Source organism: Salmo salar, chromosome 02, assembly GCF_965601325.2.
Source record: "Salmo salar chromosome 02, fSalSal1, whole genome shotgun sequence".
Classification (NCBI taxonomy): Eukaryota; Metazoa; Chordata; class Actinopteri; order Salmoniformes; family Salmonidae; genus Salmo; species Salmo salar.
The window spans coordinates 70,173,467-70,190,910 of NC_138292.1; the positions used below are offsets into that span (position 1 = coordinate 70,173,467).

A 17,444-nucleotide genomic window follows, 5' to 3' on the forward strand; every position below is an offset into this window, starting at 1 on the left:
TGATGGAGGCCACTGTGTTCTTGGGGACCTTCAATGCTGAAGACATTTTTTGGTACCCTTCCCCAGATCTGTGCCTTGACACAATCCTGTCACAGAGCTTTACGGATAATTCCTTTGACCTCATGGCTTGGTTTTTGCACTGACATGCACTCTAAACTGTGGGACTTTATATAGACAGGTGTGTGCCTTTCCAAATCATGACTAATCAAGTGAATTTACCACAAGTAGACTCCAATCAAGTTGTAGAAACATCTTAAGTATGATCGATGGAATCATCAGGTTGCATCTGAGCTCAATTTTGAGTCTCATAGCAAAGGGTCTGAATACTTCAATACATTTGCAAAAATGTAAAAAAAAAACAGTTTTTGGTTTGTCATTATGGGCTATTGTGTGATTGATGAGGGGGAGAAATTATTCAATTTTAGAATAAGGCTGTAACGTAACAACATGTGGAAAAGGTGAAGGGGTCTGAATACTTAACGAATGCACTGTATACCACTGGCAGAGTTTTCTACCTCTGGCAGAGTTTTCTACCATTGGCAGTTTTGTACACAGTCACGTGATATAGAAAAGTCCAATCTTAGAAGAGTACATGGGAAGCACTATACTGTGTGTCTGCAAGTGTCTATCTGGTCAAAACCACTGATACAGGAGCCCCTCCACCCTCTGGTGGAATGGATCATGTCTACAGAGAAACCTAGATTCAAATACTTAGATTTGTGTGTATTGGGTATATGTTGTGAAATTGTTAAATATTACTTGTTAAATATTACTGCACTGTCAGAGCTAGAAACACAAGCATTTTGCTACACCCGCAATAACACCTGCTGAACACGTGTATGTGACCAATAAAATGTGATTTGATTTTGATTTGAAATAAACGTCCTATTTATCAAAGGTGCTTTTGGCTGGGGTCAAAATGACTCCAAAGGAAACACTAAACCATATTTAGATTTATTAAGAACAAGTTGATTGAGAAAGTCATGAACATTTGGAAGCATTGAATAAACCCCATTTTGGCGATGATAAAAGATATGCCTCTGGGGTCAAAATGATCCATGTCAGAAGTATGGTTCAATGCAAATGTGTACTGGGTGTAAAGTTTGTTTTAAATTCTAACTCATTACACACGAATCAATCAACACATGCTTCTCTTTGAACGACTTAATACAATAATCAACTTTTATGAAATAAATGAAAAATAAACGTTTGGTTCCTCAACTGCGTTGCCCACTCCATTCAACAGATGGCGATGTGCGTCTTTTAGGTTCAGGTGATGCTGCCAGTGTGACGTATAACCTAGTGGACGGGACGCTCCTTCAACAACAACAGCTAGTCAGACACCTCGGTAGCTTTCTAGCAAACATAGCTACAACATTCACGTTCTTTACACTGTTTTGGTGTATATTAGGCCCTGTGTATTAAACACACTTCTGTCGTATGTACATGTTGGCCCATTTAATTATATATTTACGTTGTTTGTCAGCTAGCTGGTTTGCTAAGTTAGCATTAGCGACTAGCCTAGTTCTAAGCTATCTAGCGAACATCCCCGACCATGAGTTCACTAAGCTACTCTCCTCCTGCTAAAGAAGAGGAGGTCTGCTGGACGGAGAAAGAAGCTCTCGTCAAAGAGGAGGAGGAAGAGAAAGATGTTACAATATAACAACAAGTAGAGGGTCAGGCTGTTACCATGAAAGAAGAGGAAGACGCGTTCAGAGTGAAAGAGGAGGAGGATGTTACAGTAAAAGGAGAGGAGGATGCAGTTTTTGGAGTGAAAGAGGAGGAGGGGGAGATTACTGTCACATTGAAGGAAGAAGAGGAGGTTGGAGATCTGTTTAACACCAGTAAGTACCGTCTCTGCAGTCGTTGAACCAATACGCAGTAAAGGGGTTCTACACTTTAATGTTGTTCTGTAGGAATGGCTGAAGCTACACTGTAACGTGTAGAACATCAGGAGTGGACCATCAACAACACGTTAAGAATTGATCAAATGCATCCAATGACAATGCCTGAAATACTGTAGTCCTCAATATCTCCTATTAGCTTAGCCCAAGATGTACTCTTAAAGGGGCAATCAGCAGTTGTTACATCCATTTTGGGACTTATACATTAATGATATGTACTCATTGTTTCTTTAAGAATTCACTTATAAATGCCTCATGAGCTTAGTTCATCTGTCGTACCCCATCAGAACCCAAAATATACGCTTTTTTTTACTCTAATGTTTGTCAGTAAATATAAACAAACACTGTATATCCTCAAAACATGGTTAAAACTATAATGTTGATATCATGGATGGTTGCATTTCTCCAGCCCCATCTCTCAGCTTTTTACCGAAACGGGCAGGGAGAATGCTTTGTTATTGTTTCTACTGCTGATTGCTGCCCCCGTTACTCCTCAAGGTCCAAGGACTGTATGTTATTTTCAGAGGTAGACTGGCTCTGGCAGCTAAAATAGTCAAATATTCCACCTAAATGTGAATTGAATCTCAATTGCGATACGTTTCTAGAAACATAAATCGCTGTACTTTCATATCACCTTGAACAAAATTTCACACAATACTTAAATATCACTTCAAAATAATTTCACACAATACTTTCATATCACATCAAAATAGGTAACCAGTCGCGACGCCCCAAACAGTAAACCAAATTCGTTGCTCGTCATTTCTGCTTCCTTCAGGCTTCTTTTTCTTCTTTGGACTTTATATGGCGGTTGGCAACCAACTTTAAGGTGCATTACCACCATCAACTGGACTAGAGTGTGAACCTCAGTTCATCTTTTAATCACCCACGTGGCTATATACCAAGACAGTCGTGAAGTGGGCACAAGAAAACATTTTCCCCCTCAGGAGACTGAAAAGATTTGGCATGGGTCCCCAGATCCTCAAAAGGTAATACAGCTGCAACATCGAGAGCATCCTGACCAGTTGCATCACCGCCTGGTATGGCAACTGCTCGGCAGGCGCTACAGAGGGTAGTGCGAACGGCCCAGTACATCACTGTGGCCAAGCTTCCTGCCATCCAGGACCTATATAATAGGCTGTGTCAGAGGAAAGCCCACAAAATTGTCAGAGACTCCAGTCACCCAAGTCATAGACTGTTTTCTCTGCTACCGCACGGCAAGCAGTACCGGAGCGCCAAGTCTAGGACCAAAAGCCTCTTCAACAGCTTCTACCGCCAAGCCATAAGACTGCTAAACAATTCATAAAATCGCTACCGGACAATTTACATTGACCCCCCAACCCCCCCCCTCCCTTTTGTACACTGCTGCTACTCGCTGGTTGTTTGTTACCTATGCATTGTCACTACGCCCCCACCTTCATTTACAGATTACCTCAACTAGCCTGTACCCCTGCACATTGACTCGGTACCGATGCTTCCTGTATATAGCCTTGTCATTGTTATTCTCATTGTGTTACTTTTTATTATTATTTGAACTTCTACTTTTAAAAATCCACCTCTCCAAAAACAAGTCTCTCACCGTCGCCGCCTGCTATAGACCCCCCTCGGCCCCTAGCTGTGCTCTGGACACCATATGTGAACTGATTGCCCCCCATCTATCTTCAGAGCTCGTGCTACTAGGTGACCTAAACTGGGACATGCTTAACACCCCAGCCATCCTACAATCCAAGCTTGATGCCCTCAATCTCACACAAATTATTAATGAACCCACCAGGTACAACCCCAAAGCCGCAAACACTGGCACCCTCATAGATATCATCCTAACCAACGTGCTCTCTAAATACACCTCTGCTGTTTTCAACCAAGATCTCAGCGATCACTGCCTCATTGCCTGCACCCGTAATGGTTCAGCGGTCAAACGACCTCCACTCATCACTGTCAAACGCTCCCTGAAACATTTCAAACGAGCAAGCCTTTCTAATTGACCTGGCCCTGGTATCCTGGAAGGATATTGACCTCATCCCGTCAGTAGAGGATGCCTGGTTATTTTTTTAAATGCCTTCCTCACCATCTTAAATAAGCATGCCCCTTTCAAGAAATTTAGAACCAGGAACAGATATAGCCCTTGGTTCTCCCCAGACCTGACTGCCCTTAACCAACACAAAAATATCCTGTGGCGTTCTGCATTAGCATCGAACTGCCCCCGCGATATGCAACTTTTCAGAGAAGTTAGAAACCAATACACACATGCAGTTAGAAACGCCAAGGCTAGCTTTTTCAAACAGAAATTTGCTTCCTGCAACTCCAACTCTAAAAAGTTCTGGGACATTGTAAAGTCCATGGAGAATAAGAACACCTCCTCCCAACTGCCCACTGCACTGAGGATAGGAAACTCTGTCACCACCGATAAGCCCACTATAATTGAGAATTTCAATAAGCATTTTTCTACGGCTGGCCATGCTTTCCACCTAACTACCCCTACTGCATTCAACAGCACTGCACCCCCCACAGCTACTCGCCCAAGCCTCCCCCATTTCTCCTTCTCCCAAATCCATTCAGCTGATGTTCTGAAAGAGCTGCAAAATCTGGACCCCTACAAATCAGCTAGGTTTGACAATCTGGACCCTTTCTTTCTGAAATTATTGCAACCCCTATTACTAGCCTGTTCAACCTCTCTTTCGTGTCGTCTGAGATTCCCATAGATTGGAAAGCAGCTGCTGTCATCCCCCTCTTCAAAGGAGGTGACACTCTTGACCCAAATTGCTACAGACCTATATCCATCCTACCCTGCCTTTCTAAGGTCTTCGAAAGCCAAGTCAACAAACAGATTACCGACCATTTCGAATCCCTTCGAATTGACTCTGTTAATCACCACATCCTCATCGGCAGACTCAGTAGCCTTGGTTTCTCAAACGATTGCGTCGCCTGGTTCACCAACAACTTCTCTGATAGAGTTCAGTGTGTCAAATCGGAGGGCCTGCTGTCCGGACCTCTGGCAGTCTCTATGGGGGTACCACAGGGTTCAATTCTCGGGCCAACTCTTTTCTCTGTATACATCAATGATGTCGCTCTTGCTGCTGGTCAATCTCTTATCCACCTCTACGCAGACGACACCATTCTGTATACTTCTGGCCCTTCTTTGGACACTGTGTTAACAACCCTCCAGACGAGCTTCAATGCCATACAACTCTCCTTCCGTGGTCTCCAACTGCTCCTAAATACAAGTAAAACTAAATGCATGCTCTTCAACCGATCGCTGCCTGCACCTGCCTGCCTGCCCAGCATCACTTCACTGGACGGTTCTGACTTAGAATTTGTGGACAACTACAAATACCTAGGTGTCTGGTTAGACTGTAAACTCTCCTTCCAGACTCACATCAATCATCTCCAATCCAAAGTTAAATCTAGAATTGGCTTCCTATTTCGCAACAAAGCATCCTTCACTCATGCTGCCAAACATACCCTCGTAAAACTGACCATCCTACCAATCCTCGACTTCGGCGATGTCATTTACAAAATAGCCTCCAATACCCTACTCAACAAGCTGGATGCAGTCTATCACAGTGCCATCCGTTTGTCACCAATGCCCCATATACTACACACCACTGCGACCTGTACGCTCTCGTTGTCTGGCCTTCGCTTCATAATCGTCGCCAAACACATTGGCTCCAGGTCATCTACAAGACCCTGCTAGGTAAAGTCCCCCCTTATCTCCTCTCACTGGTCACCATAGCAGCACCCACATGTAGCATGCGCTCCAGCAGGTATATCTCTCTGGTCACCCCTAAAGCCAACTCCTCCTTTGGTCGTCTCTCCTTCCAGTTCTCTGCTGCCAATGACTGGAACGAACTACAAAAATCTCTGAAACTGGAAACACTTATCTCCCTCACTAGCTTTAAGCACCAGCTATCAGAGCAGCTCCCAGATCACTGCACCTGTACATAGCCCATCTATAATTTAGCCCAAACTACTACCTCTTCCCCTACTGTATTTATTTATTTAATTTATTATTTTGCTCCTTTGCACCATATTATTTATATTTTAACTTTGAACTTTCTTCAAATTATAAATCTACCATTCCAGTGTTTTACTTGCTATACTTTATTTACTTTGCCACCATGGCCTTTTTTTGCCTTTACCTCCCTTATCTCACATAATTTGCTCACATTGTACATAGTCTTATTTTTGTCTACTGTATCATTGATTGTATGTTGTTTTACTCCATGTGTAACTCTGTGTTTTTGTATGTTGTCGAACTGCTTTGCTTTATCTTGGCCAGGTCGCAATTGTAAATGAGAACTTGTTCTCAACTTGCCTACCTGGTTAAATAAAGGTGAAATAAATAAATAAAATAAATTATTACTTTTTATTTTGCAATGTTTCAAATAGACCTAGCTTGTGTATCACTATCGTTTGCTATCACCAGAAATACACTGCTCAAAGAAATAAAGGGAACACTTAAACAACACAATGTAACGCCAAGTCAATCACACTTCTGTGAAATCAAACTGTCCACTTAGGAAGCAACACTGATTGACAATAAATGTCACATGCTGTTGTGCAAATGGAATAGACAACAGGTGGAAATTATAGGCAATTAGCAAGACACCCCCAATAAAGGAGTGGTTCTGCAGGTGGGGACCACAGACCACTTCTCAGTTCCTATGCTTCCTGGCTGATGTTTTGGTCACTTTTGAATGCTGGCGGTGCTTTCACTCTAGTGGTAGCATGAGACGGAGTCTACAACCCACACAAGTGGCTCAGGTAGTGCAGCTCATCCAGGATGGCACATCAATGCGAGCTGTGGCAAGAAGGTTTGCTGTGTCTGTCAGCGTAGTGTCCGGAGCATGGAGGCGCTACCAGGAGACAGGCCAGTACATCAGGAGACGTGGAGGAGGCCGTAGGAGGGCAACAACCCAGCAGCAGGACCGCTACCTCCGCCTTTGTGCAAGGATGAGCAGGAGGAGCACTGCCAGAGCCCTGCAAAATGACCTCCAGCAGGCCACAAATGTGCATGTGTCTGCTCAAACGGTCAGAAACAGACTCCATGAGGGTGGTATGAGGGCCCGACGTCCACAGGTGGGGGTTGTGCTTACAGCCCAACACCGTGCAGGACGTTTGGCATTTGCCAGAGAACACCAAGATTGGCAAATTCGCCACTGGCGCCCTGTGCTCTTCACAGATGAAAGCAGGTTCACACTGAGCACATGTGACAGACGTGACAGAGTCTGGAAACGCCGTGGAGAACGTTCTGCTGCCTGCAACATCCTCCAGCATGACCGGTTTGGCGGTGGGTCAGTCATGGGGTGGCATTTCTTTGGGGGGCCGCACAGCGCTCCATGTGCTCGCCAGAGGTAGCCTGACTGCCATTAGGTACCGAGATGAGATCCTCAGACCCCTTGTGAGACCATATGCTGGTGCGGTTGGCCCTGGGTTCCTCCTAATGCAAGACAATGCTAGACCTCATGTGGCTGGAGTGTGTCAGCAGTTCCTGCAAGAGGAAGGCATTGATGCTATGGACTGGCCCGCCCGTTCCCCAGACCTGAATCCAATTCAGCACATCTGGGACATCATGTCTCGCTCCATCCACCAACGCCACGTTGCACCACAGACTGCCCAGGAGTTGGCGGATGCTTTAGTCCAGGTCTGGGAGGAGATCCATCAGGAGACCATCCGCCACCTCATCAGGAGCATGCCCAGGCGTTGTAGGGAGGTCATACAGGCACGTGGAGGCCACACACACTACTGAGCCTCATTTTGACTTGTTTTAAGGACATTACATCAAAGTTGGATCAGCCTGTAGTGTGGTTTTCCACTTTAATTTTGAGTGTGACTCCAAATCCAGACCTCCATGGGTTGATAAATTGGATTTCCATTGATTATTTTTGTGTGATTTTGTTGTCAGCACATTCAACTATGTAAAGAAAAAAGTATTTAATAAGATTATTTCTTTCATTCAGATCTAGGATGTATTGTTTAAGTGTTCCCTTTATTTTTTTTAGCAGTATACTTTAAGAAATTAGGATATTGGAAACTCATTTAGATTGGTATTAACATCTTAAAGAAAATAACATTGGCATGAATTACCCTCTGTGATCAAGAAGCACAACATTACAAATATTTTCAGAGATGTGAGATAATTAACTTGTTCGCTGTAATATCGTATAGCTTTGCAATCGTGACATTACGTACTTTCAAGGAAAATAGGCATGTTTCTCGACTCATTCCCTGACTTTAAAAAGGGATTTTCTTGAGGATTAGTTTAGGAACTGCGTGTCTTAGCATGACAATGTGAACGTGATTGCTCGACAGTCTCTTGGACGGGCGTTATATACACTTTGACATTTTCTGGAATAGTTTTTATTTCAAAACGTTTTTGTTTACTTGCCTGCCCATTGAATTTGGAATGCACTGTACTGTTCATCTCTGAAACTCACTGAGATAATTCCTTTGATACAGCAGTAGCAATACAGGGATATAACATCTACAGAAAAGACAGGAATGCTTATGGGGGAGCTGTTGCTGTATACAGTGCATTCGGGAAGTATTTAGACCACTTCACTTTTTCTACATTTTGTTACGTTAAAGCCTTATTCTAAAATTGATTAAATTATTTTTTCCCCCCTTTCATTTAGCAAATTTATTTGGCACACTTGCATTTGGGGAGTTTCTCCCATCCTTCTCTGCAGATCCTCTCAAGCTCTGTCAGGTTGGATGGGGAACATCACTGCACAGCTATTTTCAGGTCTCTCCAGAGATGTTAGATCGGGCTCAAGTCCGGCCTCTGGCTGGGCCACTCAAGGACATTCAGAGACTTGTCCCGAAGCCACTCCTATGTTGTCTTGGCTGTGTGCTTAAGGTCGTTGTCCTGTTGGACGGTGAACCTTTGTCCAAGTCTGAGGTCCTGAGCGCTCTGGAGCTGGTCTTTCATCAAGGATCTCTCTGCACTTTGCTCCGTTAATATTTCCCTCAATCCTGACTAGTCTCCCAGTCCCTGCTGCTGAAAAACATCCCCACAGCATGATGCTGCCACCACCATGCTTCACGGTAGAGATGGTGCCAGGTTTCCTCCAGACGTAACTCTTGGCATTCAGGCCAGAGTTAAATCAGAGAATCTTGTTTCTCATGGTCTTAGAGTCCTTCAGGTGCCTTTTGTCAAACTCCAAGTAGGCTGTCATGTGCCTTTTACTGAGGAGTGGTTTCCATCTGGCCACTCTACCATAAATGTCTGATTGGTGGAGTACTGCAGAGATGATTGTCCTTCTGGAAGGTTCTCCCATCTCCACAGAGGAACTCTGGAGCTCTGGTTTTTGGTCACCTCCCTGACCAAGGCCCTTCTCCCCCAATCGCTAAGTTTGGCCGGGTGACCAGCTCTAGGAAGAGTATTCCATTTAAGAATGATGGAGGCCACTGTGTTCTTGGGGACCTTCAATGCTGCAGAATTTTTTTTGGTACCCTTCCCCAGATCTTTGCCTCAACACAATCTTGTTTTGGAGCTCTACGGACAGTTCCTTCGACCTCATGGCTTGTTTTTTTCTCTGACATGCACTGTCAACTGTGGGACCATATATAGACAGGTGTGTGCCTTCCAAATCATATCCAATCAATTGAATTTACCACAGGTGGACTCCAAACAAGTTGTAGATACATCGCAAGGATGATTAACCTCTATGGGCTAGGTGGGACGCAACGCGTATTTTTCTGGGCGCAGTGCTCAGATTATTGCAAAGTGTGATTTCCCAGTAAGGTTATTTTTAAATCTGGCAAGTTGATTGCGTTCAAGAGATGTAAATCTATAATTCTTTAAATGACAATATAATATTTTACCAATGTTTTCTAATTTTAATTATTTAATTTGTGATACTGACTTGACTGCCGGTTATTGGAGGGAAACGATTTCCTCAACATCAATGCCATAGTAAAACGCTGTTTTTGGATATAAATATGAACTTGATAGAACTAAAAATGCATGCATTGTCTAACATAATGTCCTAGGAGTGTCATCTGATGGAGATTGTAAAAGGTTAGTGCATCATTTTAGCTGGTTTTATGGTTTTGGTGACCCTGTCTTTGAATTGACAAAACATTACACACAACTCTTGTAAATGTACTGTCCTAACATACTCTAAATTTATGCTTTCGCCGTAAAACCTTTTTGAAATCGTAAAACGTGGTTAGATTAAGGAGATGTTTATCTTTCAAAGGGTGTAAAATAGTTGTATGTTTGAAAAATTTGAATTTTGACATTTATTTGGATTCAAATTTGCCGCTCTTGAAATGCACCTGCTGTTGATGGAGTGCACCACAGGTGGGACGCTTGCGTCCCACCTAGCCCATAGAGGTTAAGCTTGTCATATGATGAACTTCAACTTAAATACTGGATCTTGCTGTCGGACAGTTTTTTTTGTTTTTTGAAATGCACTCTATGTAAAATTAAGTGGCTTTTTATGTTACACTGGGAAAACAGTTTTCATGGGCACAGAAATCCTAAATCATTTCAGTTTTTTAATTCCAATGGTTTTAACTGAGAGTCATCTTAAGTTGATTCACAGCACCCAAATGGATACTGTCATTAATGTGGTTCTTCAATAATTACACATAATTCTTAATACTGTAGCTGTTTTGTTAGTCACATGTTCAACTATCATCAGCTGATCCAGGAAATGATTTTCTGAATGCCAGTCAAATGACAAACATCACAACATAGGTATATTTGTTGTTAGGTGACGTTATTGGCCAATTTGGCAAACACTTAGTTTACAAACACTCATTGTCAGGCTGATGGAAAAGCTAGCCAAAGAGCATTTTACTGGTTGAAGTGTTTTTTTTTTTTTTAAGTATAAAGCAGTTGATTTGCAATGATGACACAAACATTATATTAAGCAGGACATTCCAACAAGCCTTACAATTATAATCCAAAGTAGTGTGAAATGCACTCATAAGCAACCTGGAAATGGAGGTTACTCCCCTGAGTTTTCCCCCATTCACATTCAGAATACATTGTAAAAAACTAAAATCTTTGCTCACCATTTTTGCTCCAGGCAGATATACTACATCCATAACTAGCGGTTTCCTCATTAGCAGGGAGGAGTTTCTACAACCAGATTGTGTGGGCATTGCCCTCATGCCGCAATTTTATTAAACACAGAAAGGGGCCTACATTGGAGACCAAAAGTCATCTGGCACACTGCTTAGTGTTTCAACAACATGAATAACTTATTTCTAGCCTACAATCATCGATGTTACTACTAATGTGAAAACAAGACAAAATATGACTATTGTTGCTCACTTGACTGTACTAAGACAATTGTCAAATAATTTAACAGACGTCAATTGTTGTACAACTAAATGGGTTCGCTCAGGGCAATCGATCCCAATCAAAGGTGTTATCACGTGCACCACTAAGGCAGTTATTTATCTTATAACTTGTCCTTGTGGTAAAAATTATGTTGGTAAAACAAATCGTGAATTAAAAGTACGTATCTCAGAGCATCGTAGCACCATTAGATGCAAAAACTTGACTTGCCCACTTTTTGGAAGCAAACCACTCAATTTCGTCTCTGCGTTATATTGGCATCGAACATGTCACCCTCCCTAGGAGAGGGGGTGACCTCGACAGTTTATTGTTAAAACGAGAGGCTGCCTGGATCTTTAACTTAAAGACCCTTGCTCCCTTCGGTCTCAATGTAGACTATGATCTGAAGCCATTCTTGTGATTATTATGACTTTGCCATTGTAATTGTTGTAAGCTTGTGTAGTCTAAAATGAATCTATGATCGTATGCTATCCATTTGTTTTTTTGTATGTTCTTTGTATGCCATTTTAATATTTCAGAGTTAACCAATGATATCAGGCCACACTTGGCCATGATTACAGACACCTGTGTGTCTTCTGACACTATATAAACGAGTCATCTCGCAGTGTTTGTGATTATACCCTGATGAAGACAGCTTGGCTGTCGAAACGTTGGACATTACATTTTTGCATCTGAGCTCCTAGGGTGTGCGGCTCTCCCTTATTTTCAAGTTTTCTACTCCGCTAGCCAGCACCTCGCCTTAATAGGTGTGCGTTTCTTTTTCTTCTAGTTCGCTCAGGGCATTACCTTTTACTGTGGATTTCTGTTGTTGTGGGCCTTTAACCATCTGTCTGACTTTGTTGTTCACACAGGAGAGAGACGGGACTTTCTTGGATACTCTGGGGAGCCTCATGATGCTGACGAGGCAGAGAAGAGTATCTCCACATTAGAACATCTCAAGAAACACCAGCAGAGACCCACAGGGAAGAGAACTCACTGCTGCTCTGACTGTGGGAAGAGTTACTCAAGATCAGATTCACTACAACTACACCAGAGAATTCACACAGGTGATAAATCTCACTGCTGCTCTGACTGTGGGAAATGCTGCAAATCTTCATCAGAACTTAAAATACACCTGAGAATTCACACAGGAGAGAAACCATACTACTGCTCTGACTGTGGGAAACGTTTCTCAAGATCAGACTCACTAAAACTACACCAGAGAATTCACACAGGTGATAAATCTCACTGCTGCTCTGACTGTGGGAAATGCTGCAAATCTTCATCAGAACTTAAAATACACCTGAGAAATCACACAGGAGAGAAACCTTACTGTTGCTCTGACTGTGGGAAGAGTTTCTCAAGATCAGATTCACTAAAAGTTCACCTGAGAATACACACTGGAGGGAAATCTCACTGCTGCTCTGAATGTGGGAAGAGATTCAACTCTTCAGTAGACCTTAAAATGCATCAAAGAATTCACACAGGAGAGAAACCTTTTGGCTGTGATCACTGTGGGAATAGTTTTACTCAGCAAAGCAACCTGAAATCACACCAGAGAATACACACTGGAGAGAAACCTTATGGCTGTGATCAATGTGGAAAGAGTTTTTCTCAGCAAAGCAACCTGAAATCACACCAGAGAATACACACCGGGGAGAAACCCTATGGCTGTGATCAATGTGGGAAGAGTTTTACTTTGTCAAGCTGCCTGATAGTGCACCAGAGAACACACACTGGAGAGAAACCTTTTAGCTGTGATCAATGTGGGAAGTGTTTTGTTACATCTGGCAATCTGACTGTACACCAGAGAACACACACAGGAGAGAAACCTTATAGCTGTAATCAATGTGGGAAGAGTTTTACTCAGTCAAGCAGCCTGATAGTACATGAGAGAACACACACACAGTAGAGAAGCTTCACCATTGTTCAGATTGTGGGAAAAGCTTTTCAACATCACAGACTTTGAAGCTGCACCAGAGAACACACACAGGAGAGAAATCTCTTGTGAGCTGTGATCAATGTGACAAGAGATACTCTGATAAAAGACCTCTGATCAAACATCAGAAAATACATGGTGTTGTTGCATTATGTCAATGAAATAATGTCACAATGTAGAATGTTTTAACATTGTAGTAGGAGTATTTTAATAACTTCAGAATGTAGAACCCTAAACGAGAGTTACTATTTATGTGATTTAACAAAAAGTGACTAACAAAAAAAGAGTTGTGTTACACTTACCACGTTGGTGCCCCACTGGAATGAAAATGCAACACTTCAAAATGTAGCTAGCTGTTTTCTACAAATTCTCCTCTAACCAGTGATGTACACATTATTCCCAGATTCCGTGTGGTTTTTGAGCTGTTAGTTTTAACAGGACATGCAACCTCATCGCCCTCCTCTCGCACAATTGATTTCCACATGATATCGTTGAGTTATGACAAATAAGTGTTGTGTTCCTTTGTTTAGCGACCCCTACATTTAAATGCGTCACTCCAAAATGTAGCTGACTTTCTTCTGCAGGTTGTCCTCTAACCAGTGAGGTAAAATATATCTCCCATTTCCATGTGTTTTGTTTAGTTGTGTTAGTTTCAACATCACGTACAACCTGATTTCCCCCCTAATCGATATCAGTGATTTATTGCTACTTGTCAAAACAACAGCGTTTTTGGTGCTTGTGCAGTTTATAAGGTGCTTGTTAAAAAAAATACAAGTAATATGATTATTGTGGCAGATGTTTGTGTATATAGTACATTTTATGGTTAGGTTTTCAATTTATCCCAAACTGTTTCTGCGTATTGGTTATTGATTTGGACACTTTAAAACTGTGTTTTGACGTTGGGGCCATTTCATATTTACATTTCATGTAACATTTAGTAATGATATTTATTTATGCAACCAACTGACAATTTTTTGGTACAATTAAATTGACATTGTTGACCTGTTTTTAGAATATCAGGGTTCATTCTCAGATGTGCCAACCCAAATGTACTAGAGCATGACATTGGGGACTGGGCCCTGATCCAACAACATGCCTATCTAGTGAACCCTGAGAAGAGAGAGAAGCTCCGCAGTGAGGTGGAAAGTTACTACGGATATTGCAGGAGTTTCCTCTTGAAATCAGACATGTCTGTGGTAAGGACAACTTGGTTGCTGATTGTCTCTGGGGTTGGCAGTCAAAAAGATTTGTGTTGTGCGTTTAGCCAATGCGTTACCATGGATCACAATTTATTTTGACACGTTTTTCCGTGTTGGAGATGAGTTTTATCTCTTATTCTTTTCTGTATTTTTTTGAAACTGCACTGTTGGTTAGGGGCTCGTAAGTAAGCATTTCACTGTTAGGTCTACAGGTTGTATTCGGCGCTATGTGACTAATACAATTTGATTTGAGTTTATGTTTTAGGTTCCTTCCAAGGGGACGAGAGTTCTAGAAGCTAGTGAGTTTTAGGATTCTATAGAAAGAAAAAGGAGAAAAAAATAATACTGTTGTATATTATTATTTAGAAATACGTGTTTTTTTCTTGTTTTTAATTGTTGACAGCCAGTAGACACCATGATTATATTGTAGAAGGTGAAGCATTGTAGTTGATTATGTGAAATGGAAGTTGTTTTCTAGTCAGTTGTTCAACTCAAATGTGTCTTTGGTGCTCGTCAGCACGTCTAGCTCGTTAGCACGCACTGATTGGTGTCACCTCGTTAGTCAGTATGTGTTACACCTGTGCTGGCTTGTCCATCTCGTTAGTGGGAAGGTGTTTCACCTGAGCTGGTCCAGGTTCTATTTAAGAGTGTCTGGCCCAGTGCTCCAGTTGTCTTGATACATGTGGAGAGTCAACACCTTTAGTTGCACCACCTTTTTGGTTTGCTTCCTGTCTTTAAGTTTGGTGTGGGTTTTTCTTTTGTTTGCCTCTTCTTGGGCAGATTTAGTGGGTCTCATGGTGGGTGTCTTTTAGGTCCCAGTTATTGTTACTAGTCAACTTTCGGTGGACACCCCTGTAGTGTCTTTCAGAGCCCCTCCTAAAAAAAACAAGCTTATATTTTGGGTTGGATATTGCATCCGATTTAATATTTTAATCAATGGAATTTCCTTAGGGTGCTCATTAGTTTTTCAGTTGTTAGTCTTCTGTTTTTAATCCTCTTATGTTTGTGTATGAAATATTTCAGTTTATCTTCGTTTTTTTCCTGTGAAGCCATTTTGTTGCATCCATGTCTGAAATGTGCTGTATAAATAAAGCTTGATTTGATTTGAAAACACTGCAAAAAAAATTAACCCAATGACCAACCAATTAACATACTCTTGCAAAACCAATTAACATATGTGTAAAAGCAAGTTATCTTTGTCAATCTTAGTATGAAAAACAGTATAAATTCAATATGTTTTCCACTATGTCAAAATAGTGCATGGAATGTCAGTTCAGTATAAAAAATATAGCATCTAATTATGAACGGACAGGAATTCCCTGTTACCCGGAGACAGCTTCTACCCTTCACCCCTAAAGAGTCTCCCCATCAGCCAATACAGTCGCATACACAGGATTTGTAGTACACAGAGTGACTATGACAAACAAGCCAACTGTCTGGATGAACATTTCAGACAGCGGGGTTACCCAGAGGAATGGCTGGATATATTATATTAAGCAAACCAGATGGCACCATTTTCTTGTTTTTACAATTTACGGATAGCCAGGGGCACACTCCAACACTAAGACATAATTTACAAACGATGCATTTAAGTTTAGTGAGTCAGCCAGATCAGAGGCAGTTAGGATGACCAGGGATATTCTCTTGATAATGTGTGAATTGGACCATTTTCCTGCCCTGTTAAGCATGCAAAATATGAGTACTTTTGGTTGTTAGGGAAGATGTATAGAGTAAAAACTACAATATTTCCTCTAGGAATGTATTGAAGTAAAAGTATGTCAAAAATATAAATAGTTAAGTACAGATACCCCCAAAAACAACTTAAGTGGTACTTTAAAGTATTTTTACTTAAGTACTTTACACCACTGTAAAAATATGACCCAGGATGACAGCCTCACGCCCAAACCTCCCCTCCCTCCAGACCAACACGTTCAATGCTTCCTTCAGTATTCCCCACTTGGTAAACAGTTCGACCACATCATTAAAAACACTGGTACCGCTTTGGCGTCCATGTTTCATGGAAAGAGACAGCAAATAAGCCCAGATTGTACCAGATGGACATTGGGTTTGATTCAGACCCTGCCAGTGTGCCAGGTAGTCATTGGGTTTGATTCAGACCCTGCCAGTGTGCCAGGTAGTCATTGGGTTTGATTCAGACCCTGCCAGTGTGCCAGATGGACATTGGGTTTGATTCAGACCCTGCCAGTGTGCCAGGTGGACATTGGGTTTGATTCAGACCCTGTCAGTGTACCAGGTGGACATTGGGTTTGATTCAGACCCTGCCAGTGTGCCAGGTGGACATTGGGTTCGATTCAGACCCTGCCAGCATGGCCAGAAACATATTCCAAGGTTAGTAACTTATAACCACAGAACCACCCCAGACCTTTCATGCATGACTAAAAAACACCTAAGTATTAGATTTACTGCCCTGGTCTAGCATGTCACCGCCTCAGACACCATTCACAATGCTGGCTGAGGTACGAGTAAAACATGACATATTATTTCCTAACCATTCATGATGCTGGCTGAGGTACGAGTAAAACATGACATATTATTTCCTAACCATTCACAATGCTGGCTGAGGTACGAGTAAAACATGACCTATTATTTCCTAACCATTCACAATGCTGGCTGGGGTACGAGTAAAACATGACCTATTATTTCCTAACCATTCACAATGCTGGCTGGGGTACGAGTAAAACATGACATTATTTCCTAACCATTCACAATGCTGGCTGAGGTATGAGTAAAACATGACATTATTTCCTAACCATTCACAATGCTGGCTGAGGTACTGTCACGTCCTGGCCCTTGTAAGATGTCATTTTCTATAGTAGAGTAGGTCAGGGCGTGACGGGGTGTTTTGTCTATGTTTTCTATTTCTATATTTTGTTCTAATATTCTATTTCTATGTTGGAGGTTTTTGGGATGATCTCCAATTAGAGGCGGCTGGTTCGCGTTGTCTCTAATTGGAGATCATATTTATGTTGGGGTTTTTTTTCTAGTGTGTTTGTGGGCAGTTGAATTCTGTTTAGTTGTGTTCTGTGTAGACTCCAGTACCTGACAGAACTGTTCGCTGTTCGTTTTCACTTTGTTATTTTCTTTAG

General features: G+C 41.9%; 1 protein-coding gene across 1 annotated transcript; it reads left to right on the forward strand.

Annotated features, from left to right (window-relative positions):
- The first annotated feature begins 1,308 nt into the window (after nucleotides 1–1,308).
- Nucleotides 1,309–15,448, forward strand: LOC123730783 (uncharacterized). Its single transcript, XM_045708729.2, has 2 exons — nucleotides 1,309–1,844; nucleotides 12,072–15,448. The coding sequence occupies exons 1-2, from the start codon at nucleotides 1,691–1,693 to the stop codon at nucleotides 13,109–13,111; spliced, it is 1,194 nt and encodes a 397-aa protein (XP_045564685.2). The 5' UTR covers nucleotides 1,309–1,690; the 3' UTR covers nucleotides 13,112–15,448.
- The last annotated feature ends 1,996 nt before the right edge of the window (nucleotides 15,449–17,444 follow it).